Raw genomic sequence first — 24597 nt, forward strand, 5'->3', positions numbered from 1 at the left:
GTGGTGTTCCACACACACAGCTTTTGGCATCGCCCCTGGAGTGGCACTGAGCAGGGATGAGCCCAGGTCCCAGCCCCGTCTGGGAAGCGGGGGGACTCTGGCTGAGTGGAAGTGGAAAGGAGAAGGGACCCTGAAGGGCTGGGGTGGGTGCCCACCACCCAGGGAGGAGGAAAGGAGAGCTGTGCCACCAATCCTTCTCCTCACCCAGCGTCCCCAGGCCCTGAGCCTGCCCTTGGCACGTCACCCACCCGTGCCCACACGCCCACGAGACCCAGAGCGGTCACGCTTGTTTTTCATTCCCAAGGAATGCCGGGAAGCTTTAAAGCTGGAGGATTAGTCTCCAAAGCAAAGGCCTGGCCAGCTGCCAGCCTGGGCAGGGAACAGCCGGGGCAGGGGGGGGGGTGGTGATCCCCAAAGGCTCAGCTGGCTCCTGGCTTGCACTCCAGCTTGGTCCCTGCGTTCACTGTCCTCCCAGTCACCCAGCTGCTGGCACAGAGAGCAGGCCCTGGGGGGGTCTTACAAGTGGGGAGGAGGCAGGGGGTGACTGTGGAGTCCTGCTTGGCACCTGAACCGCCCTGGAGCAGTCAGGGCATCCCCGGCCTGGTGTGGCTGCTCCGGTGTGTAATAGAGGTTGGGCACACACTGCGAGACGGGCGCTGGGGAACATCTCCTCCTTCTCTGGACAAAACCTGAAGGAGGCTTCTTTCTGGGAAACCTGTAGCCCTGGAACAGTGGGAAGGAAAAGCTAGAAACCAGCTGAAAACCCAGGACACAAGAACCCTCAGCCGAGCTGATCTAACCTGTACCCAGGGACCTGGGCAGGGTGTGGGGAGCTGGCTGGGTGAGAGGGTGCTGTGTGAAGGAGAGCTGGGTGCCAGGTCCCCCAGGACTGGGTCTGAATGCTGTCCTGAACTGGAGATGATCTGGGCATCGTGTGGCTCACCCTGGGGATCACCAGCTCAGGCTGAAAACTTTCTCTGGAGGGGTTTAATTTTCAGGCAGCACCCTGCATGGCAGTTGTGCTCAGCTCAGGGGAGCCAGTAGACAGGATGCTGCCAGACCTGGGTGAGACTTGCTTCAGCTGGACCTTTCTCATGTTTTCATCTCCATGCAGACGGTGCCAGAGGCAGAGCCACAGTGGGAAGGTTTGAGACAAGCTGGTGCTTGTGCTCAGCCCAAAGGGTGGATTTGAGAGCAGCCCTAATACACAGAGTTTTCCTCCCAGCGTCTGACCACTGAGCAAGGCACAGCCTCAAAGAGGGGGTTGGGGTGCCAGGAGCCAACCCCACAGGCTGTGCTTTGCACCCATAGATTACCCCACTCCCTGGGTCACCCCACAGCGATGCACCAGCAAGCCCATGGGATTGTGTGGGGCCACAGGGCTGCCAGACCAAAGGCCACAGTGGCTGGCAGAGGGGCTGGATGCCACCCCACAGGCACCAGCCTCTTCTCCCCTGGGGAAAAAGGTTATTCTCACCCTGGCTTCCCGTAGGAATAAACAAATTGCTTAGAGGGTTGCAGGACTCAGGGGGCAGGTCCTTTCAGAGCCAAGCTGTGTGCAGGGAGGGGAAAACCCAGGGGGCATTTTAATAACTAGCAGGGAGAGCTGTTAAAATGTTTTACTGCCTCGTTAAGATAGTCTAATCTCTGCGTATATCTAAAAAAAAAAATAAATAAATTGGCCTGCTGGTGTTTTTATTATATCAGAGGTGGGTGTTTTCTGGCACTGGCTGGGATCCTGCCTGCTTTATCTGCTTGTTTTCTTACCTGATACTGGCGCTGAGCAGCCCAAGAACAGCCCAAGGGCAGCCACAGGCAGGGCCAGGCAGACAGCTCCTCCCCAGGCCGTGGCCAGCAGAGAGGCTGCAGGTCTGCTGGCTGTTTCCCACCCATGGGTGCTCTGCACCCCATTGCTGCATCCACCTTTCAGCAAGATGGAGGTCCCCAGGGTGCTTCTCCAGGGTGGGATGGCTCCACGTGTGCCTGGGAAAATGCCTGGAGGTAGATGACCCCTCTGTTCCACCGAGCCAGGGATGAAGGAAGGCTGTGGGAGAAGGTCACATCCATCCCTCCAGCTCCAAGGGACAGGGTTCGGGAAAATAGCCATATTTTGGGGTTATGGGGTTACTCTGGCTCTTGTAAACTGAGCTGATGAGCCCATGCCCAGGCAGGGGAGCCCCAGCAAAGGCTGATCGGGGACCCTGCAGCAATACAGAGTCATAACTGCTGGGCTCCAGGGTTTGGAAGAGGAATGGGCTGGGCATTTTGTTTCTAAGGTTTTATTCTTTTTTTTTTTTAAATCTTTTTTTTTAAATTTTCTTTTCTTCATCCCAGCCGAAAACAGGGAAATCCTGCCGAGTCCTGCTGGCTCCAGCATCCATCTGCAAAAGCTCATGGATTGAAAGCCAGGAGCCGCAGCGGATACTGAGGCTGGGATGGCAGGCCTGGATAAGCAGCTTGCGTTTTCTTTGGACAGGCTGATGTTTGCATGAGCACCAGCTCCAGTGGTTTTAAAGGGACCCACCCAGGAGCAAATCCCAACTGCCTGAAATCAGAGCTGTGGCTGGAGAAGTCTCTGCCCCTACACCCAGACCCACCCTGCGTGTCCTGGGTGGAGCAGGCGGAACAAGGGAAGCAAAGGGAGACCCCAGCACTGCTAGCAGGGCTGGCAAACACATCCCAGCAAGCGCTGCCCTGGAAAATCTGGGGTAGGAAGGGAGAAGCTGCCATCTGCAGCTGAATACATAGTGCAGCCAAGCTCAATATGCCCCATGTCCTGGAGATCCAGTCCCACCAGCATCCTCACTACCAGCAGACATGCTCCAGTTCTCAGCTGCTTCAGGAAGCATGACTTTAGGTGTCACCACCCTGGTGTGAGAAGGGACAGATTCCCAGACACGGGGTCCATGTGTGTTTCAGGACCAGGGGCTAAACCTGCCCTGTCTGCAGAGCGGCCAGCAGCAGGAGGGCATATCAGATGGAAGCTGTCACCTTCTCCTAGAAACCCCCATGGGCTCGGCAAAGCACCACCAGCATGGCCTGGAAGAAACGCAACCAATTTATTAAGCCAGGTATTTTTTGTCAAGAAAGATTTTAACAGCACTGGAGGAGTTACCCCGTCTCCCCACGGGCCCCTCGGCTGGTTCATCGCATGCAGGGCTGGAAGGAAAGCGGGGGACAGCCAGCCTTGGGGGACACGGTGGCTCAGCAGCAGTGGTGGAGCTACGCAGGGAGCCATGAGCTGCTCAGAGGCAACAGCAAGCCGAGCACGGCTGCTCTGCAGCAGGCACATGGGATGCTCGTGTAGCACAACCCGGTCCTGGTTTGCTGGGATTCCCCCAAGTCCTCAGCAGGTGCCATCTCTGGGAATTTTGGACGTTGTCCTGCTCGCCATGTTCTCCCAGGGAAGCTCTGAGGGTCTGCAGGGGAAGGGAGGGTGCTCAGGGGTCTCAGCACGGAGGGTAGTTTCCACTGTAGGTGCTGCTTCAAAGACAGCTGAACCTCTCATGTGCCTGACCACCTTCCTAACCCTGTCCAGCTCACATCTGCATCTAGAGTCACAAGTCTTCTCTCTCTTGGCTTCCCATTGGTTTGGGAGATGTTGTCCCAACACCCACCACCCCAGCAAGGAGACACAGGCTGCAACTTGCGCAGGCAGAACAACTGCACCATAGCAAGAGCAAAGCCATCACAGCACACAGCCAGGGACAGAGGCACCTGTGGGCTGTGAAAGAGCCAGCGTGGAAGAGCCCCTCTCCTTGAAGCAGGGGGCCTATGCCCAGGTCCTTCCCTGCATCATGTGGTGAAGGCAGCAGGTCCTGCCCAAGCTCGCACGCAGCTCCAGCTGCAAGCCATGCTCTACAAGCCAGCAAGGAGCAAGGAGACTGCTGGGAGGCATGGTGGGTGGACAGTAAAAGGCACAGGCAGAAGCCAAGGCTAAAAGGACAGAGAAGAGGTCTCCAGAGCAGTGTTGCTGCAAATGCACCCTGGCAGAGGAGCCTTGTGTTTCTGGTTGCTGGTAGGGGGCAGAGAACTGGCACCATTCATCACACAGATGGAGAACCCCAGGCATTATACCCATCATGCTGCGCCAGGGGGAAGGAGTCTCGGGGTCTAAGCTCAGTATGCTGCCACATCCTGGGGTGCCTGCAGGACATGGTCCCAAGGCAGGAGACAGTTCAGAAACAAACTGGGAGAACTGGATCTCCACCTCCCACCCCTTGCTTTGCCCTTCTTGTGTAATCACATCGTGGAGGAAAATCTGCAGAGTTATCCCTCCTCTGCAGGGCACAGACAAAGAAAGGCTCCACAGCCCAATGGGAGCAGGTACAGTGACCACCCTGTCATGCTCCAGATTGGCTTCACAGGGACCAGGCAAGGCCTGGCCAGGGAAGGGAGTTTTAGCATCCACCATATGCTGTGGCCAAACTCCAGGTGCCCCAGATCAGCTCTGCCCTGGACGGACACTGACCTGTAAGATGACGATGGAAATGAGCACATCCGACAGGGATGCCCTGCTGATGGTCCTGCCTGCACCTTGCACGCTGGTGCCACCAAGCTGTGGATGCATGGGAGTATTGCTTGTCCTCTCTGGAAAGGCTCCCCAGATTTTGCAGACAGGAGGCTGAGGATTAGAGGGGAGAGGCCCCAGGAGTCCCACTGTCCCAGGTTTCCCCACCAACCCTTCCCCGCCACCAATATCAAGGACACCAGAGGAGTGATCAGCCACCTGCAAGCACCACCCCAGAGCAAAGGATTAAATTTACAGGGACCCATCTCATCTCACCTCTCCCAGAAATGCACCGCAGGGTGGGCACCCCATCCCTTAGGGCTGCATCACCAAATGCTGACAGGAGGGTCAGAAGAACAGCACAACCCCACCAAACCAGCCTGTCCCCCTCCTCCCCAGCCGCCCCAACTCCCCCAAGCAGAGACAAGTGAAGCAGAGCGGTCAGTTGGGAGAGCTGGACTGGGAAGGTGAAGTCATGGGCTACAAGAACGTCACATCATCCTGAGACTGGAGCCAGCGCCAGTGGGCATCGTACTCCAGGTGCAGTTTGCTGTTGAGTTTGCAGTTCTCAAAGTCAGCCTCAGCTTTCCGAGACTTCCCACCCGGGTTCCCCTTCCCCAGCCTCTCCCCGGACCCCGACAGCAATTTGGTGTCTCTGCCTGGCTCCAGAGAAGGCGGCTCCTGGCCCAAATACCCGTTGGGCTCCTTAGTAAACTGGTGATCCTGGGGCAGCCCAGGCGGGGAGAGGTCCACGTGGGGCCACTCGTGCTCCGCTTTGCCCTTCTCTTGCTTTGCAAGACCCCTCTCGGGATCGATCCTGACCCAATCCTGCTCCGCCCTGACCAGGGCTCTGCCCGGTGTGGACGCAGCGGCGGTTTCAACGGCGTTTTGGGAATACTCATCCATGTCATCCGCTAACGTGTCCAGGTAGCTACCGACGGAGATGCTGTCCAGCCTGTCGTTGGGATCCTGCAGGCTGTCCCAGCTGCCCCGCCGCGAGGCCGCCTGGCTCTCCACCAGGCTGTACTGGCTGCTGGCCAGGCTGCTGCAGCGGCTGGTCAGCGTGCTCCTCTCCTCCAGCAGCCACTTCACCGCCTCGATGCCCTCGTTCACCACCACCAGCTGCTGCAAGATCTTCACATCGACTGCTCGCAGGTAAGCCTGGCAGGGGAGACAGAGAGCGCAGGGGTTTTGAGCAGTGGGGACGAGGTCATGCTGGGTGGCCGAGGGACCCGAGTCCCAGCACACCCCAGAAGAGGTGTCACTGTGGTCTCCCAAGCTGCTTGGTGAACAGCACAGTGCGGGGGAACACTCTGCAGGGAAACATCTCAGGGAAGCCCATCCAAGACCTGGGGACAAGACCATGGGAACCCATCGGTTACCAACCCCCTTGGGGAAATAAATCCAGGGCGCTTATGTTGCTGTCTCCTAAGGGGAGAGCAAGGAATGGGAGGCACTGGGTGCAGATATGAGCACAGAGCATCCCCCCAGCCCTGGGAAGCAGCTGGCAGGGCAGGAGGGACCAGGCAGCAACGTGCAGGGATATTGCTTGGATCTGTCTGGACTGTCAGCACCTCCCCAGACTGTTTCGACCAGGCTCCTTCATGCATTTCCTTCCCTCCTTTTAGGGTTTGATGCAAGCCTGATGACAATGTCACTCAGGAGGGTTTGGAGCCCAAGTCCCAAATCACTCCCAAACCAGGGGAGAACAGTGAGGGGGGAACAGGCATTGCTGGCCACTCATCTCACCAACTCCTGCCCCTCTGAGCCAGGGAAAGAAGCTCTTTGCAAAACTTCAGTTGCTGCAGAAACATCTGTTTTCCTAGCGGAAAGCCCCGCATGCCAAGACATTCCTGTCCGTGTGATACTGGCCGCCAAAAGCCACTGGATTTCCCCTGCTCAGGATGCAAATATTTTGCCAGGAAAGGGAATAAAATAAGGCAGCAGTGGGACGAGAGGGAGAGGAAGGCATTGCGGGACAGGTACAGGCAGCCTGGGAGGTGCTGATGCCTGTGGGCTTGCTAAAACACAAACCATGTCCCCAGCACCAGGAAGCTGTGATGGAAATTATGGAAATTATGGAAATTCACGGGGTCCCCTGGGATCTTTTCTAAGCACAGCGCCCGGTCCCCAGCATCCGGTGCCCTCAGAGTCACCCACCCGCCCACGGGTGACCTGCCAGTCTCTCGGGATCCCCATCTCCGGTCCCATGGCAAGCGCAGCGACAAAAGGATTTGAGGAAGGAGCCTGGGAAAACTCCAGCCAGGGTTTTGGCACATGACACCTCAGTCCAGAGGACGCTAAAAGAGGGGGCAAAGATTTGTAGAGACCCGACACCAACCCCCATCCCCTCCCCATGCTCCTCAAGCTGGATTTAAATAAAAAATAGCAGCAGTGTGCCAGAACTGGGGCAGGAGCCAGCTTCAAAGTGCAGAAACTTCCTTTCTAGGCAAGTTATTTCAAAAACTGCCTACAACGGACTTTTCTGCACGCACTGCTAAAGCATCTGGCCTTGGCCAGAGGAAGATGCGGGAGGAGGAAGGCTGGGAACCCCTGACGGGGGTTTCCCCATTCTTCTCTGTCTCATGCAACTGCAGCTGTCACAGATGCTGGGGGAGCCACCCTGAAAGCAGAGGGAGGGGAAACGCTCCCTACTTTCCCTATCGTTTGCTGGAAAGAGTTGGGCAGCGATATGCTGCTACTTCAGGCCAGCCTGACCACCCCTGTGACACCCCAAGAAACCCCTTCTCCAGCAAAGCCAGGTTAGTGCAGGAAGAGACATAGGTCCAGTTGCTCTCTATATTCCTCTGGATGCAGCAATGGGTACCCCACACCAAGCCCACACCCATCCCAAAGCCCACAGGGCATGCGGTGCCTGCTGGCATCCAGACCCAGAGCAGCAGCAGCATCTGGAGGGAAGGAAAGTGGCCATGGTCCTGAGTTTGTGGCGGGGCAGGGAGAGGAGACCCACCTGGATCCCTGCTCTGGGATGTGACACTCTGCACTGCTCTGTGCCTCAGTTTCCCTGTGTGCATCACACACCACTATCCTCCCCCACATCTAGAAACGTTCCCCCATCTTTCAAAGGAGACCGTCACACTCCTCCCCATGTTCTCTAGGGACAGCATATCCCCCCCCCTCCCAGGGGATACAGTCCCGCTCCCCTCCCCAGTGTGCAAGAAACCTGCAGGTATCTTCTCCCTCCAAGACACCTAGCCCCAGGGGATAAATAGTCCTCCTCAGACCAGGAGGCTAGAGTGGGAATTTGTATCTTATCCTCCCACCACCCCTCTCAGGCCAGTTTCCCCTCTGAGCACTGGTTTTGCTGGTCTCTGCTGGGGGGTGGGATTTCGGTTCCCATTCATGGGGATGGAGAGACTGGAGGGGGGGTCCCATGCTGGGCTTTGGGTACCCGAGTGCCATTCCCAGGCGGCTGACCTGGGTGTGATGTGTCCCTGCATTTTCACCAGCCAGAGAGAAGAGCCAGGGCAGAGAAAGGCAAAGCCTCTCTGAGCCGAGGTTAGTAAGGCACAGCCAAAGCCAGGCCTTGCAGGCCACGGGCTGGCTCCTGCCTACACCTGGGCAGGGCAACCACCACCCCTGCTTCCTCCCCCTGTGAGCAACCCAGGGCCTGCAGACCTTTCTCCTCTGGTCACAGTTCAGCCTGGAAGCCGGCACAGAGGGGAGGATGAAAGCAGATGGAGGATGAAAGCTTTTACACCCGTGGGGAGCACCGATTTGGCCAAAGCGTGGGTGGAGCGGGCTCAGGTTGGGTGGGTCCCCAGCCCCGGGGCTGGCAGGCAGGGACGTGGGCATCTTTTCGCTTGGTTCCCTGTGGAGAGGGATGCTCGTTCCCACCCGCTCGCTCAGCTCGTATGTGCGTGGGAGAATCCCTTCCCCCAGCAGAACTTGAACCCATTGCCCAATCTCGCCACGTTTCCCGGAGGCGCAGGCACCGCCGGTATTTGCTCCCTCCACGAAAAGAAGGAGGCGAGAAAGCCGCCAACCGGCACTCCCACGGTGCCCGGGAAAGGCTGCCACCGGAGCCTCCGAGGAAGCCCCGGGCAGGGAGAGCCCCGGGAAAGCTCCCGGTGATGCTTGTGCCTTGTCACCCTGGGGAAGGGCAGGGGGAGAACAGGACGTGGCAGGGCCGGACCAGCCACCGTGCCCTTGGCGAAGGTCCCTGCCCTAAATCCCGATCCTTGTGACACCCCGGTGCCCGCCGGAGCCGGGGTCCGGGGGTGCGTGTGATGAGGCGGGCAGGACGGGGCGGGTAGGACGCTCCGGGGGAGCCCGGAGCAGTGGGGGGGAGTGCGGGGGTAGAAGCTGCGTGGGCCGGGGAACGGAGAAAGACCGAGGGGTCGTGAGAACGGGGGGCTGCTGCGGGGGAGCGTCCCCGAAACGCAGGCAGGGCGCGGGGCGCTATCAGGGGGCTGTTACCGGGGGGCTGGCAGGCGGTGACCGGGGGGAGGGGGGTGCAGTTACCCCGGGGAGCGGTGCGGTTACCGGGGGGCGGCAGGCAGAGCCTCCGGTGGCGCGGGACTCACCAGCTCGAGGCGGAGCGCCCGGAGGCGGTCGGCGAGCGGCAGGCGAGAGCCGCGGGTCGGTGCCGGCGGCGCCGGCGGTGCGGGGGCGGTCTCGGCCCGCAACCCCCGCAGCAGCCCGGCGGGCGGCCGCCGTCCCACCTTGCTGGCCAGCTCCCGCAGGTCGGCGGGCAGCGCCTCCCCGCCGCCCTCCATGCGGGTGGGGCGGCGGCAGCGCCGCGCGGGGCGGCGGCCGCGCTGTCACCTCGGCCCGAGCCCCGCTCCCGCCCCGCCCGGCCCGGCCGGCCCCGCCCCGGGATCCGCCTCCACCTGCCTGGCGGTGGGCGGGAGCGGCCGCGCGTCGGCGAGGTCCGCCGGGGAGCGCAGAGCGGCGCCGGGGCGGGGGAGGCAGGGACCGGGGCGGGGCCGGAGTTGGCTCCGCCCCCCCCCCTCGCGGCCTCTCTGCGGCGCCGGAAGCGGCGCGGCCCCGCTGGCGCTGAGGGCTCGTGGGGCGGCGGCAGTCCCGAGCCGAGCCGGGGCCTCGCCCGCCCCCCGCCCGCCCCAGCCTCCGCCTCCCCGCGCGGACCGTGAGTAGCGCGGCCGGTGCTCGCCCTCCGCCCCGCTCTCGGGTTCCTCTCCGGGCTCCCCGCCGCCCCGGAGTTCCTGCCCGCCCCTCCCCGCCCCCCGTTGCCGCTCTCCGAGAGGGCCGCCGCTCCTTACCGCCTCCGTCTGCGGATGCTCGGCTCTTCCCTCCCCATCGCGACCCCTCACCGTAGCCTTGGCCCCCCACGCTCCCCCAGTGCCCGGCTCCCCCTGCGATACTCCCGCACCTCCCTTCCGCCTCGCCGTGGCCCCCTTGCCCTTCTCTCGAGGGCTCTGGTTCCCCCCCTCTCCCCACCCAGGGGGTTGCGGGGTGCTCACCGCCCCGTAGCCGGTGCTCCCCCTCCCCGCCTGGCCCTGCTGCAGGTTCCAGCCAGGCTCCCGGCTCTGCCAGGCCTCCACATCTTGCACCGGGCCCGGTGTGGTGGGCCTGGCCCACCCGGGGACAGCCCTGCAGCCCCAGGATCTCCCGCTCTGGCCTCCATATGCAGGCTAGCCGCGTCCCCGTTAGTGGGGATGGTGCCTGTCCCCACCAGGGACCCCCAGGACCCATATGCCCAGTGATGCTGGCTGGGCTGGGGCCTGTCACCAGCTCGTGGGTGGCAGTGGGCTCAGCACACCGCAGCAGCCTCGCTAAGGAGTTGGTCTGGAGCAGAGATCCTCCCTGGCCCCTGGGTTCAGGGGCTTCCTGCTGCCTGGCCTCGCAGATCGCTCCCCATGGGGCTGGGGACTGGCAGCCAGGGAGCCTCAGTGGGGCTTCTGCTTGTGGCAGGAGTGTCATTCATGACCCCATGTTTGCCGGGCAGAAGGTTTGAAAGTGCTCACCTCCCTTACCCTGCACCTGTCTTGTCCCGCAGGGAGCCCTGATGGACACAGGAGCGGAGCAGAGTGCATCCTGACCCCTGCCCCACGCGGCTGCCCCTGTGCCAGCCCCTGTGACTATGGACGAGTGGAACCCCAACCCCACCATCAAGCCCCACAAGAAGCGGAGCTGGTACCTTGCCTGGAAGTACAAGCTGATGAACCAGCGTGCGCTGCGGAAGCTGTGCCAGGTGAGTCACCCACCGGCCCATGGTGGATTAGTGAGGATAATCTATAGGGTTTACAAGCTTATGAGCAGCAGCGTGGGTGGAGGTGGGTCCACTGGCAGTGCTGGGTGACCTAACATGCTGGGGAAGCATGATTTGACCCCTAGAAAGCTACACCCAGTGTCTTTGTGCTTATGTTGGGAAGGGTCTGCCATGTCTAGCAGCTCCTTCCAGGTGTAAATGGACCTCTTGGGTGGCAGCAGCAGGAGATACAATTATCCAGGTGTCCTTGGGCTAGAAACCTCACTGATTTCTCCCCTCCTGGTTCAGGACCTGTGCTGGACTCAGCCTGCAGTAGGGAGCCAGCCCTGCCCTATTCAGTTTGTAAATCCAACCTGGTGTGAGGCACAACAGGTGGATAGAAAAAATAGAGCTGAGTAATGGGATCTCGTGCCCCAGAGGCAGCTGGCGTCTGGGAAAGCCACAAGCTTGGTTGCCTATGCTCTAAAACAGCTAATCCTTGACAGAGCCAGTGTCCTGGGGGGTGTCTGGGGGGCACAAGGACAGGAAGAGTTTGGCCCCATGGCAGCAAGTTGCAGAAAAGGGGCTGGTTCTGAAATGGGCAGAGCTCGGTGAAATCTGGCAGTTGCTTTCCTGTGGGAGGAAGCGGTGGAGGGGTTTGCGTGTGCCTGGGAGGATGAAGGCTCAGGAGGGCTCTGAGGGGAAGGAGAGACTGCTCAGTGCTGTGTCCTCTGGGCTGCTGGGAGCAGGCCTGGTCATTCAGGCAGGCATTGCTCATCGTGCTGGGGGCAGTGTGCTAGAGCTGGTCTGATGTCATCTCTCTCTTTCATGGCACTGCTGTGGCCTAAAACACAGCACTGAAAATTGAGCTTGAAATATCTAAGCTAGAGCCAAAGACATGGAGTAGCCAGGTCTGCAGTGGCTGGGCCTACATGCTGCTGTCACCTTTCCACCGTGAAGGCTCACCTGGAACCCTGGGTTACAAAGCTCCCTTGGTCGAGTAAAGAGAAGTTGCTTCAGCTGAGGCCTTGCCTTTCAGCTCAGGTCATCCTGCATCCCTTGCCAGCACTGCAGCTCTAAGGCCTCTGGACCTTGCAGGTAGATCGTTTCCCAGTGTGGGATATGTTGGTGGTCTGAGCTTTCCTGTGTGGCTCTGTCTCAGAAGAGGTTCTTTCAGCTTGGAGTAGTTTCTGCTTCATGGTGTGCCTGAATAATGGGAAAAAGACTGAAACTGGGGAAGAGAAAATCAAGATGTGTGGTAATAAATAGAAGTGCTTGTAGAAATGTTGTAGTCTTTTTCTCCCTCCCCTTGGTCTGGAAGCAGTGGGGTCATGGGTGATAGTGATGCTTGTGTCGGGGCTCCCCACAGGCTGCTCCACAGGCCCAGTCCTTCCCATAGCCCTCTGTGTCAGCATCCAAGATAGTAAGCCTGTTCTCCACAGCCCCTGACACTCTGGTTTCCCAAAGTCAGACTTCAGCTTCTTGCCTTTGCCTTGCTTTAGTCACACAGCATCTCCTCTCCCTCCAAATATGCTGGATACCTCCTCTAGTTGCAGAGGGAGAGACAAGAGTAGTGATGCTGCAGGAGGCACAGAGGTTAAATTTACTGTGGGAACTGTAACTGAATTGCCAAACTCTTTCCCTTCAGGGACCCTCAAGCTTGATGCAGTATTTTAGCAGGAATCTGCTCATGGATCTGGAAGCAGGGACACATTGGAAGCATGCTAATTCTTGTGTATCAGGAGTTCACTGCTTTCCAGCCAATCAATGTTTCACCCTAAAGTTCAGTCACCTGTATTTCTTTCTCTTTTCCCTGTTTTCCACTGGGAAAAGGCAAAGGGCAGATGCTTCTGATGCCTTGCAGGGCACCCCAAGGGAAGCTTGCAGCCTCTGCCAAGGAGGTAGCCTGATCTTGGGGTTGTTACTTTAAAAGTTGGTAACACAAAGCATCCTACATTGCAGACAGGTGCTGTCCTCTTCCTGCTTGTGACTGTAATTGTGAACATCAAGCTGATCTTGGACACCAGGAGAGCTGCTTATGAGGAAGAAGAGGAGTCTGCACAGGACTATGGTGAGAGGCAGCATCTTGCTTTTCTTTGACAGCAGGGAAATCAGAGGGAGGGAAGCAATGGCTTTGGGTCAGGGCAAACTTGTGGCCAGTCACAGCACGAAAGAGAGGTCTGTGCAGTGGGTTTAATAAAAGTGAATAGAAAAGGCTGTTCCCATTCCTGGTCTGGCTTTCAAGGCTTCAGCACATTTGGTTTCAGAGGTATATATGGGGACAGCTGAGGACACACCTGTTGCTGGTTTGGATTTCCCTTACCTGCCTTCCTCCCAGATTCTGACCCCTGGCTTGCTGGGCTGGGATACCTGGTGGCCATGACCTACTGGAGGCTTGATTGGACAAGCCAGAGGTGCCTTGGCTGGTTGAGACTGGGTATTTCTCCCCTGTAGATGATGAGATGCTGAATGTGGAGGTCCCTAGGCACCCTGTCAGCAACAAGAAGGTCTTGGATGTTGAGGTGTACTCCAGCCGGTCGAAGGTCTACGTGGCTGTGGATGGGACAACAGTAAGTGCTGGGTGCTGAGTGGCCCTGTGAGCAGAGGATGGGTGGAGCTGAATGGGTGAAGCCTCAAGCAGTGGGTGGTGAGGCCACTTCAGTGGCTTGAAAGGTCAAGAGTGGATTCCCCTCCTGCCTAAAGGACTGCAGAGGTGTTGTCCCACGTTGTCTTCTACTCTGGTATCCATCACGGCCACAAGCAAAGCCCAAATCTCACAGGAGAGAGACTTACCCCCGATTTGGGGGCACTGCTGTACTGAATGAGCAGGGAGTAAGAGGCTTTGGCATGTAGTTCTCATTGCTCCTCTACTTGCAGGTCCTGGAAGATGAGGCTCGGGAGCAGGGAAGAGGGATCCACGTCATCGTCTTAAATCAGGCTACGGTAAAGCATCCCCACACGTCTGCATCTGTCTGGCTTGCTGGGGGGTGCATGTCCTTGCTCTCTAACTGCTGGGTGCCTGTGGCAGAGGACAGCCAGGAGAGAGGTGCCCAAGTGCTTGTTTGCCTGTAGCTTCCAGAGCAACAACTTGGCCACCCACAGGGTCCTGCAGAGGCTCTCTTGTGCTTGCCTAGCTGTCTTTGGGGAGCAGGTCAGAGAGGAGTTGTGAGGTTGGGTAATGCTGTCCCGTGGACCTCAGCACACTTACGTTGTGTGTGAAGGCCTGAGGGCTGAGTTTGGGCATACCAGAGAAGTAACTCACTGGGTTGCTTGGGGACTTCCAGGACAGATTTCCATAATTTTATGTGTCCTGGCTATGTAGCATTTAAAGATGCATGTGGCATTTGAATACCAACAGGGTCATGTGATGGCCAAGAGGGTCTTTGACACCTACTCTCCCCATGAAGATGAAGCCATGGTGCTTTTCCTCAACATGGTTGCTCGGGGCCGGATCCTGATCTTCACCATTAAGGTATGTGACCTTAGTGTCAGAAGAAAAAGTCAACTTGAGTCAGGATGACCTAAAGCTTGCCTGGGACATTGTCTCCAGAATGTTATCAGGCATTCCCAGGACTAAGTCACATCTCCACCAAGCTGCGCCTCCCTGGCTGGATCATTCCCCCTTGTCCCCTCGCTCCCTCTTGTTACTACAGACAGGGTTGTGTGCCCAGCAAGGCAGGAAGGCAAAGAGCAGATATCAGAGCCTGCAGCAATAAACAAGAGGTTAGGTGGAGAATGGGCACGAGGAAATACAAGGATGTGGTGGCACTCAAAAGGGTCCCAGTTGCAGGCTTTGTTGGGGGGCAGTCTGGACTGTGCTGGCTCTGGGCTGCACCTGAGCAGCACCATGCTCCTTCAGGATTTAGGTTTAACTGTGTCAAGTGTTGCTGAACACGTGGCCGTGCTTGAGAACAACTTGGTCTCGAGGAAACAGGGGTCAGTAACTCCTCTGACCTTCCTGCAGGTCATGATGTGACCAGCAGGTGTAGTGGCCCAGAGACTTTAGGAACCAGCACCTGAGGGTTTCTGGCAGGTTCGGTAGGAGTGGGACTTGCACCTCGTTTGCATTGATAGGAGACTTTCCTTGTCTGCATCAGGAGCCACACCTCAGCTGCAGGGCTGTGTTTTGTTCCAGGATGAAGGCTCCTTTCACCTCAAGGACACAGCCAAGAATGTCCTGAAAAGCCTGGGGAGCCAAGTTGCACCATTCTTGAGCTGGAGAGACATGTGGACGTTTGTGGGGAAGAAGGGAGGTGAGTCTAGCACAGGCTGGGAAAGGGTTTGTGACTCCTTTTTTGGGGGGGAAGCCAGGTGAAGGCAAACTAAGCCCATCCCCAGTGTGCTGTATGAGCAGGGAACAAGTCACAGAAAGCAGCAGCTCTGTTCCCAGGGGGATGAGGGAGGGGATGGAGACAAAGCATGTCCCTTCAGCAGCTTGCCAGAAGCCAGTGGAAACAAGTGTCAGGCATGTCTTGACACAGACAATCCAGACCCTATCCAGACAATCCTGACCCTTTGTCCCTGCTCCAGGAGAAGTCTACGGGGAGAAGCATGCCAAGTCGCCTGCCCTCTCAACGTGGGGTGACCCTGTACTGCTGAAGACAGAAGTTCATCTGACATCTGTGGAAGGTAGGAAGTAAGATCTGCTCTGTGGTGCCAGGTAACTCTGTGACATGTCTGCCCACCCCTCCTGGGGGGTTTTAGTCACAGCTGTAGGTCTGTTACCAACATCCCAGGAGGGATTGAAGGCTGCTAGAGATGGGGATCATAACTTTTAAAACGGGGCCAGCTTCCTTCCCGCCTCCATGACAGTTCCAGACATGGTTGTTGTTGAGATGGGTGAGGATGGAGAAGGGGTGACATGGTCTGGCCATTTGTCACCTCTCCAAACCAGGCCTTGTTGAATCTTTTCTGACTGTTGGCTTTGAGCACGACCAGTTGCTGCTCAGAGAGACCATATGGTAGGGTTGGCTTCGGAATTGCTCCTGTGGTTGACAGTAATAAGGACTGGCTTCATGATGGCTGAGAGAGCCATCCATGTGGCAGTACAGCCTGGAGCATGGCAGTGAGCAGTCTGTTTCTTCTCCTTGCTGCCTCCAGATGCTGAGTGCCATTGGCCTGACACAGAGCTGAACCACCGCCGGAAGAGGTTCTGCAGCAAAGTGGAAGGTTATGGTAGTGTCTGCAGCTGCAAAGACCCCACACCCATCGAGTTCAACCCTGATCCTGTGAGTGCAGGGGCAGAGTATTCAGGGAAGGCTCCAGGAGGGAGGGCTGGGCTGGACCAGGTGCATTTGTAGCTCAGGTGCAGAGCCCAGTCCTTAAGTGGTGAAAAACTCCCCTGGGCAGGCCCTTAACTCCAGCAGAATGAAGGTGAGTGGTCAGGCCGTGCTGGGGAAGGGGAGTTCCCTTGCCTGACATTGCCCTGAGCTGCTAGGTTACCGTGGCTCTAAGGACTTAAAGGTGAGCAGCAGAGCCTGTATGTTTGGAGGCAGGACAGCTATAATGGGTGGCCTTTGGGCTGTCCTTGGCACAGTGCTGAAGGGTTTGGTCAAAGATCTCCAAGTGGATGTGAGTTGGGATTTGTGATCTGGGTGGGATGAAGGAGGAAAGCTGGTATGGTACATGTGGTCCTGAGCCAAGGGGTAGGACAGTGTAGCTCTGGTGGCATGGCCTCCCCCAGCACCACTGACACTTTTCTCTTCCAGCTCAAAGACAATAAAGTCTTCGATGTGCCTGTAGCTGTTATTGCAGGGAACCGCCCCAACTACCTGTACAGGTAAGTGTTTCCAGGGCATACAGCTGCTCTGCTCTGTGCCACAAGGCCAGGCATGGCACAGGCCCTTCCCTTCATGCAGCTGGCAGGATCCAGCCTCCTCCTGCAGTACCATCTGCTGGCAGAGCTGCTTGGACAGATCCCAGGGTGATTGGTTGTGGGAAAGGGAAGAGCCCAAGGGCAGTAGCTGCTGTCCCCTCACTACAACCCCTTTTCCCTCACCCCAAGGGAACTGTACCCCTCTGCTGAGCAGCCTGGGCCCACTGGGGCTGTGCACTCAGCTCCCTCACTCTCTCCCCAGGATGCTGCGCTCCTTGCTGTCGGCTCAGGGCGTCAATCCACAGATGATCACAGTCTTCATTGATGGGTATTACGAGGTGAGAGCATTCCCAGAGGTCCCTGGTCCCCCAGCTGAGACTGTGAGTCGCTGACCTGGTCCCTGGTGGGTGGCAGGCTGGGAGCCCCTTCACCCTGCCTCCTGCTGTGGCTCACACTGCTCCTCAGCTGCTCCCCTGCAGAGTCAGTCAGCTTAGCCAAGCCATGGCTGTGGGTAAAGCTGCCTTTCCCAAAGCCCAGATTTTCCATCCCCATGTCAGGAAGGGGCTGGTGTGCAGGAATGAGGGCGTCCTGCTGAGCTCTACTCACCCTCCTTTCTTGTTTAAAGACTATCACCAGTCTGGGTGTAACACTGCCTGTCCAGCTTCTTCACATGAAGCAGAACAAACTAGGCCAGCTCTCCTCTCAGTCAGAGGTGAAGAGACCCAAACCAGTCTGTTTTCACAAGGCTTATGAAAGCTGCAGCCAGATAGAGGAGAGTTGGCTCTTCAGAGGGCAAAGACCTTCCTGGCAGCTCAACTTTACAAAGCTCCAGAGGGTCCCTTTGCAAGCCCTGGCTCTCTGGCAGCAGGATGTGCTCTGGGACAGGCCTTTGTCACCACAGTAGGTCTCAGCAGCTTTCTGGCCTTCATCTCTCAGCAGCCCGAGTCCGGTCGCCTTGTGATGGAGATGGGGAAGGGAACAGGCTCGTTTCCTTCCAGGCCTCTCCCACCACTACCCATTTGTGGGGCTGCTGTGTTTATGCAGGCTTGCTGCAGCACATCAGAGTGGTTAAAGATAGCAGCATCCATTGCCATAGCAACTGGAACAGCATCCCTCAGTTACAAGGGGGCAGCCAGGATGCTCGTGCTACCATGGTGGATGCCAGGGAAAGGGAAAATGGTTGGCATAATGGGAGCTCCTACTCCCATTTGTTGAGTAGGAGGTGGGATGGGCAACAAGAGGATGGAAAAGGTCTTGCTGGGGCCGTCTTGGGGCAGAGATATGGTATGTCAGCCCACATGTGGATTACTTCTGAGCCCAGTGCAGAGGTGCATGGTCAGAGGTCCATTCCTTGGCAACTGTGAGAGAAAATTAAGTTGATTGTCTCTGGGCATTAAGCAGCTAGTAGGTTTCCCTGGCTGTACCCATTTTCTTTCTGCACTGCCCATGGATGACTGGGGATTTGGGCTTCTCAGGTATTTGTGGATACAACTCTGAGTCTGCATACTAGCAGGGCTAACAGAAATGTATGCTGAAACTTAAGGGCTTAAGAGGGTTTGGTGTGTTCCTTGCTGTGGGGTCTTCAGCAGAGCATCATTTGGAGCCTCACTTGCCCCCAGGAGGACACCCACCCATGGGAGATCCTGCAGGTGTGTTCTTGGTGTCCTAGAGATGTGACACTGCTAGAGGGTGGGGACAGTGTCTCCAGACCCACACATGTGATGACCTTTGCACCTTCCCATGGCAGGAGCCGATGGATGTTGTGGAGCTGTTTGGCCTCTCAGGAATCCAGCACACTCCTATCAGCATTAAAAATGCTCGAGTGTCCCAGGTGAGAGATCCTTCCCTTTCCAGGTTATTTCCTGCAACCTGGGGTAGCATCCAAGGGAGGCAGGTTTAGCCCTACACCTGTGTCAGGCTACCCCTCCCTGTGACCCAGGGATTGCTGGTAACACAGGCAATGATCTGTCTTGTAGCACTACAAAGCCAGCCTGACTGCAACCTTCAACCTGTTCCCGGTGAGTAAGGCCTCTGCCCAGGCCCTGTGCAGCTTCTCACCCCATCTCACAGGAGCTGGAATCAGCCCTGTGGGGTAGGGCACAGCACAGGGAGGGGACACTTGGTGTCTCTGCTCTATCCTTGACGCCCCTCCTTGCCCTGCAGGATGCGAAATTCGCTGTGGTTCTGGAAGAAGACCTTGACATTTCTGTTGACTTCTTCAGGTAAAGCTGTGGGTCCCTGAGCTCCTGTTTGGGTGGGGCATTTCCTTGGAGCTCTGTAGCTTCTCAGGAGATGCCAGATCCTTGCCATGCTGTAGCTCACCTCTCTGAGGCTGAGCAGTGACCAGGCAACAGCTGTAACTGAGCTCTGCCTGCACAGAGGTCATGTCTGGAATGCACTGTCCTGGCACTTGGTGCAGAGTGCCTTCAGGGTCTGGGATCTTTTCCTGGTTTGGTTTTTAGGGCTGCTGATTCATTTACACATGTTGATTGGCACTGCCCTATAGCAGGAGGACAGAGGCAATGCCTAATGGGGCTCCTGTTCCTTCTTAAGGAGGAGAAACTGTGAAACAGGAGACAATATTGTCCCCTCTCCATGGTGAGATGCAGCTTAGCTTGTTTGGGTGTTCCTCCCCTGATGTCACATCAACATCAGCCCTCTCAGCCCATGAGATGGGTTAAACAGTCCCAGCAGCTGGGGGTGGCTTGTCCCTTGGTGGAGAATATGCCTTGGTTTGCTTGAGGGAAGGATGTTTGACCAGAGACTGTGCAACTCTTTTCTCAGCTTTCTGAGCCAGTCAATACACCTTCTGGAGGAGGATGAGAGCCTGTACTGCATCTCAGCTTGGAACGACCAGGTGGGTCAGGGAGGATGGTGAAGCAGGGACACCTCTGTTCAGCAGTGTTCCCAAATTGGGCTGGGGCCCAAGTTCCATCTGTAACGCAGGGTGTTGTCCCCACCATCATCCTATGTGGGTCTGTCTTCCCTGTTCGGAAGTGCCACTGGAAGTCACCACCCTGTCCCTGATGTTTGCTTCCCAGTCGTTGTTCCCAGCTCCCTGTGCTGGAGGTGTCCATGTAGCAGGATGCCTCCTATTTTAGCAGGGTAGGGGTGCCTTCAGGGTGTTCAATGCTCCCCACAACACTGCAGGGCTATGAGCACACAGCTGAGGACCCCTCGCTCCTGTACCGTGTGGAGACCATGCCAGGCCTGGGCTGGGTGCTCCGGAAGAGTCTCTACAAGGACGAGCTGGAGCCAAAGTGGCCAACCCCTGAGAAGGTGAGTACCCTGGAGGGACCCTGTCTTCTGCACCCCTATCTCTGCCCATCAGCAGCCCCTGATCCTCATCCAGTCGCTGTGGGTGCAGGTCTTGGCAGGGCCCCGGCTCTCCCTGAGCTTCTGCTGGGAAAAGTGCCCAAGCAGAATGGATTTGGGACAGACTGTAACTTGAGAGCCACTTAACCAGCCACAGAGCTGGCTGGCACAGCCCAGGCAGCCAGAAGGCTCCCTGAATGGCCACACTACCAAAACACGTCCCCAAACTCAAGTGTTAGTGACAGTTTCCCCTCCCCAGCTCTGGGACTGGGACATGTGGATGCGGATGCCAGAGCAGCGTAAGGGCCGGGAGTGCATCATCCCCGACATCTCGCGCTCCTACCACTTCGGCATCGTGGGGCTCAACATGAACGGCTACTTCCACGTGAGTGACCTCCCTCAGCCCCCAAGCCCCTGTCCTGCTGCTAAGCCCTGTCTCTGCCACCTTTCTAGGTAGCTGGGATGCTTGAGGTGACCTCTAAGTACTGTTGGCTCCCAGCTGAACCACATTTTCTTTCCCTCCTCTCTCTTCCCCCCCACCCCAGGAAGCCTATTTCAAGAAGCACAAGTTCAACACAGTTCCAAATGTCCAGCTTAAAAATGTGGAGAGGTGAGTGCTGGTCAGAATGAGATCTGGATGAAACAGTTGTTTGACCTGAACCCTTGTCCCCTTGTGCTGGGGACATATCCCTTCTGTATCAAGAGCCTTAACCTCCAGCCCCAGCATGCCAGCCTCTGCACTGAGTTTTGGGAGGTTGGGTCCATCTACACTGTGCTCATGGTGGACATGGTGAAGGGTCACGTTCTTACTGGCACATCCTCCAGGCTGCATGGCAGTTCCTGCTCTCTATTCATTGGCTCCAACCTGCCTTTTTGTATTACACTGGTCCAGTCTTAAATTTGGATTGTCTTGGGATGATCCCTGTGTATCAAACTATGTGACTCTGCCCTGATCTCTGTTCTCTCCTTCAACAGCTTGAGGAAGGATGCCTATGAGACTGAAATTCATCGGCTCCTGGGGTAAGTGCCTGCAGGGAGGTTGGGAGCACATGGGATACCATGGGTGAACCAACTGGGACAGAAAAGGGGTGGAGGTGGCCATGGCAGCCCCTGCTACTGCTTGCCTATCTGAAGTACCCTGCAGTGGGAACAGGGAGAAAGTGGGGTCTCCTCCCCCTGTTCTGTTTCCACAGTGAGGCTGAGGTCCTGGACCACAGCAAGAACCCCTGTGAGGACTCCTTTGTGCCTGATACAGAGGGCAAGGTCTATGTCATGTTCATCAGGATGGAGCAGGAAGCAGATTTCACCACGTGGACTCAGCTTGCCAAGGTGAGGCTCCTGACATGGCCCATCCTTACCCCTGCACTGCTGGGAAACATCTGCCTGTTGTTCTTGGGTCTGTCCATAGCCTTGGATGCGGCTCAGCAAATGGATTCTTGCTGCCCTCGGGTGGTTTTTAGGCTTCTGGCATTTACAGAAGGTACTGGGTCATCCAGGGCAGATGTTGGCTCAGTGGAGATGTCGTAGGATCTCCCTATGTGGGATCCCAGGACCTGAGCTTGTCAGAATGATTCTGTCACTTGCCCTGAGGCAGGAATGGGAGCAGGTTCCCCTTCTTCTCTTGCTGATGGCCGGAGAGGTGCTGCCTTAACCAGGGTGCCATCCTTTCTGCTGTGTCTTGATGAGGGTGGGGTGGTGGCTCTTGCCATGCCAGGGGACACCAGGCCCTGGTATCTGTCCCTAGGCTCTGATGCCTCTTCCTTCCTCCCCACCATCTTAGTGCCTCCACATCTGGGACCTGGACGTCCGTGGGAATCACAAAGGGCTGTGGCGGCTCTTCCGCAAGAAGAACCACTTCCTGGTGGTGGGGGTCCCTGCCTCCCCCTACTCGTGAGTATTGGGACACAGTAACCTGGCTATTCCCCTCTCCCCCATGGCACTGTCCCCTGCCCAGGGCACTGTATTACCTGCTTCTCTCCCAGCCCCATCCTGGGGCATACCATCCCTCTTCTGAATCATTGTGGTGGGAGGAGGGACAGGGATACGTGTCCTAGGGCTGGTTCTAGAATGTCCCAGTGGGAAGGAGATCGTGCCAGGGAGGCTGACAGGGCTGCTGGGATTTGAGGTCCTGAGGGAGACCACCACCCCTACCTGTTCCCATCCAGTCTCCTCACCTGCAGGTCCAAGAAGCCCTCATCGGTGACACCGATCTACATGGAGCCCCCCGCCAAGGAGGAGGGGGCGGTGGCAGTGCCAGCGGTTGCTGCGGCAGAGCAGACATGAGGCTGGCAGCTGGGAAGCGAGGGGGACCGGGAGGAGATGGACACCTCTGTGGTGCAGAGACAGAGTTGGCAGCAGCTCTCAGAGGCTGGTGACCAGACACAGACTCCCATTTCAGGCTTCGGAACGAGACCTCGGGCTCCCTCCGGCGCCCCTGTTGTGGTCTCCCCCTCCCTCTCGTGGGACAGGGTATGTAGATACGCCACCCCCCATCCCAGGAACTGGTCTTTTTTAACACAGACTCTTTACTAACTCTGCTCCCCTTGTCCTCCAGCTGGGCAAGGCTGGAGGAAGGATGCTCAGCTGGGGGCTAGAGGCGACCTTCAGAAATGCCTCTGCTTCCCTTTTTGGTCCCCGAGTCCCGAGAAGGCAGCAAGCTCATGGACAGGTGCTGCAGCCTTCTAGCTGGGTGTTATTTATTAACTCTTGCCTGGCTGGCCCCGTGCCCAGTGGGGAAGATGGTGGCCAAGACGGTTATCTTACACCATCTCTTCATCTCCTGCACAACCGATGCACCTTGAAGACTGTACATGGGGTTGGACGATACTGAAGAGGAGACAAACTCAGTGCGGGGTGTGTAGGGGACACCCCACACCCAGCACAAGGGTGGTTGTGTGCTCCTTCCCTCTCTGCAGCTCTGAGAGCTGGCCATGACTGTAGATGGAAGTGGACCAGGCTGTGTGCTGTGGCTTAGACCATCCTCCCCCACCTTCTCTGTGGGGAGCAGCCCTGCCCCCCAAGTGATGGGAGTTGGGGGGGTGAAAGTGCCTTGCAGAGCGAGATGGGAGCAGCCAGCGGGCATTCCCCCAGCTGCAGGGGTGGGATGGACCCAGGTCCTCTGAAGCAAGAGATGCTGCTGTGCCCTGGCGTGGTCCTTACCTGTGGTACTCTACCCTGACTGTCCCTCCTCCCTGGCCAGGTACCCCCAGCTCCTGCTGAAGGCAGAGGCTTGTTCTCCAGAATCCGCACCTTTACCGTGGTACTTTGCTAGCAGGGAAGCTGTGAGCTGAGCTGTGGTGGGCAGCATGGCTCTCCTGCTGTGGTACAGCCCTCATGGAGAGGGAGGGGGTCCCTATATCCCCTCCTGTGCCTTAGGAAGGACCCCAGGCCCCCCTGCCATCCTCAGCTGCTCTTTACTAATGTGTCCCCCCCCACTGGAGACAGGCCTAGTCTCCTTGCTCAGTATACCTCCACATCTTACCCATGCAGCAAGAGATCTGTCCTCTGCCCAGGTCCCCTGACCTCAGCCAGGGGTGCTATGCTCTGGCTTGCCCGTGGGAAGAGGGTTTGCTGCTCAGCCCCTTCCCTGTGGTCGCAGAGGCTCTTCCCCTTCATTTTGTCACTGTGATCTGAGCGTGGGTGTCTACACTACACTAACTTATTTATTTATTGTTTGTGGGAAGGGGAGGATAGCAGGAAGGCAGCTTGGAGAGCAGGCAGCCCCCACCCTGCATGGGGGCAGGCGTGGGAGGTTTGACTCTTGTTCCCCTAGTTCCATCCCCTGTTCCCCTCCTTCCTCCCTTGCCCAGCGCAGGAATAGTTGTGAACCTGGGAATTTGGCTCTTCTGTGGCCAAAATGAGCCCTGTAGACACAACACAGCTCCAGCATGACCCCAGGGATGTGGTCCCAGCATGCCTGTCCCAGAAACCCTAGTGGGATGGATGCAGGAGGGAAACAAGGGGAGAATGCAAGGTGGCACCCTTGAGACTGCGGTACTGGGCTTGGGTTCAGCACTGCCCCTCAGGTAGTTTATACTGTGAGGGCCCTCTGTGCTGGCCCTTGGGGGTGAAGTAGGTCCTTTCAGTGCAATGGGAAAGGGACTTTGCTCCTTCCCAGGGAGAGCAGCTCCCTCCTTATACTCTGCTTTGGAAAAACTTCCACAGCACTCTACCATGCTGCCCTTTCCTTGGCATCCCTGGTCCCAAGGCCCTGTTTCCCTTCTCCCTGAAGCTAAATGCACCTCCTTTCCCCCTTCTCTGGCAGGGCTCAGGCTTGGCCTCCCCCTGGGGCTGGACAAGGTGGTTCTACAGCCAGGCACTGGCCCTGCCTTTGCTGACCACACTGCAGCACTCAGGGAGCCGTGGTTCCCTGCTCTCAGTGCCAGCAGGTCCTGAATGGTGGGCTTTGAGCTCTCCCTCACCATGGTGGGCCTGCTGGGGGCTGTTTTCCATCCATCCTTCCCTCCCTGTTCCTCCAGCAAGGCTCCAGGGTGGTGGCTGTGGTAGGGCTGGGTACGTGGGCATCCCCAGGGCTGCTGCTTTCTGAATTGAATTATTTTTTCAAGAGTAAACATTGCAAAGCTGTTGAGCTTCCTGTGTTTCATGGCTGGTGTCATGCATGGCCCAGGACCCCTTGCCTGGAAAGGACAAAGCCCTGTCCTCCAGGGCATCCAGGTTGGGTGTGAGCTGTGTGCTAAGGGTGACCCTAGGCCCCTGCCCCTGGCTGCCCTGCCAGCAGAGGCTCTCCATGCCCCACTGTGCCAGAGGCTGGGGCAAGTTTTCAAG

The 24597-nt window shown here is 57.5% G+C and overlaps 2 protein-coding genes and 1 long non-coding RNA gene across 3 annotated transcripts; 1 reads left to right on the top strand and 2 right to left on the bottom strand.

Moving 5' to 3' along the window:
* Positions 1-3037: 3037 nt before the first annotated feature.
* LOC311193516 lies at positions 3038-4671 on the bottom strand. Its single transcript, XR_014617393.1, has 2 exons — positions 4472-4671; positions 3038-3419 (listed from the first exon to the last, which is right to left on the bottom strand). It is a non-coding gene; the product is annotated as an uncharacterized lncRNA (long non-coding RNA).
* A 319-nt stretch (positions 4672-4990) lies between these two features.
* On the bottom strand, positions 4991-9249 carry LURAP1 (leucine rich adaptor protein 1; the record flags this gene model as incomplete). Its single annotated transcript, XM_084266056.1, has 2 exons — positions 4991-5671; positions 9058-9249. 2 exons carry the CDS (start codon positions 9247-9249, stop codon positions 4991-4993), a joined length of 873 nt encoding a protein of 290 aa, XP_084122182.1.
* Positions 9250-10574: 1325 nt separating this feature from the next.
* POMGNT1 (protein O-linked mannose N-acetylglucosaminyltransferase 1 (beta 1,2-)) lies at positions 10575-24394 on the top strand (the record flags this gene model as incomplete). The annotated part of the gene is made up of 21 exons (XM_084265893.1): positions 10575-10685; positions 12645-12753; positions 13137-13252; positions 13560-13625; positions 14041-14154; positions 14818-14935; positions 15213-15311; positions 15783-15910; positions 16391-16461; positions 16760-16835; positions 18245-18328; positions 18474-18515; positions 18661-18719; positions 19282-19354; positions 19648-19776; positions 20072-20197; positions 20358-20422; positions 20788-20832; positions 21006-21141; positions 21593-21702; positions 21993-24394. The coding sequence occupies 21 exons, from the start codon at positions 10575-10577 to the stop codon at positions 22093-22095; spliced, it is 1980 nt and encodes a 659-aa protein (XP_084122019.1). The 3' UTR covers positions 22096-24394.
* Between the last annotated feature and the right edge of the window lie 203 nt (positions 24395-24597).

This window comes from Gallinula chloropus, assembly GCF_964237585.1.
Source record: "Gallinula chloropus genome assembly, chromosome: 6".
NCBI classification, from domain to species: domain Eukaryota; kingdom Metazoa; phylum Chordata; class Aves; order Gruiformes; family Rallidae; genus Gallinula; species Gallinula chloropus.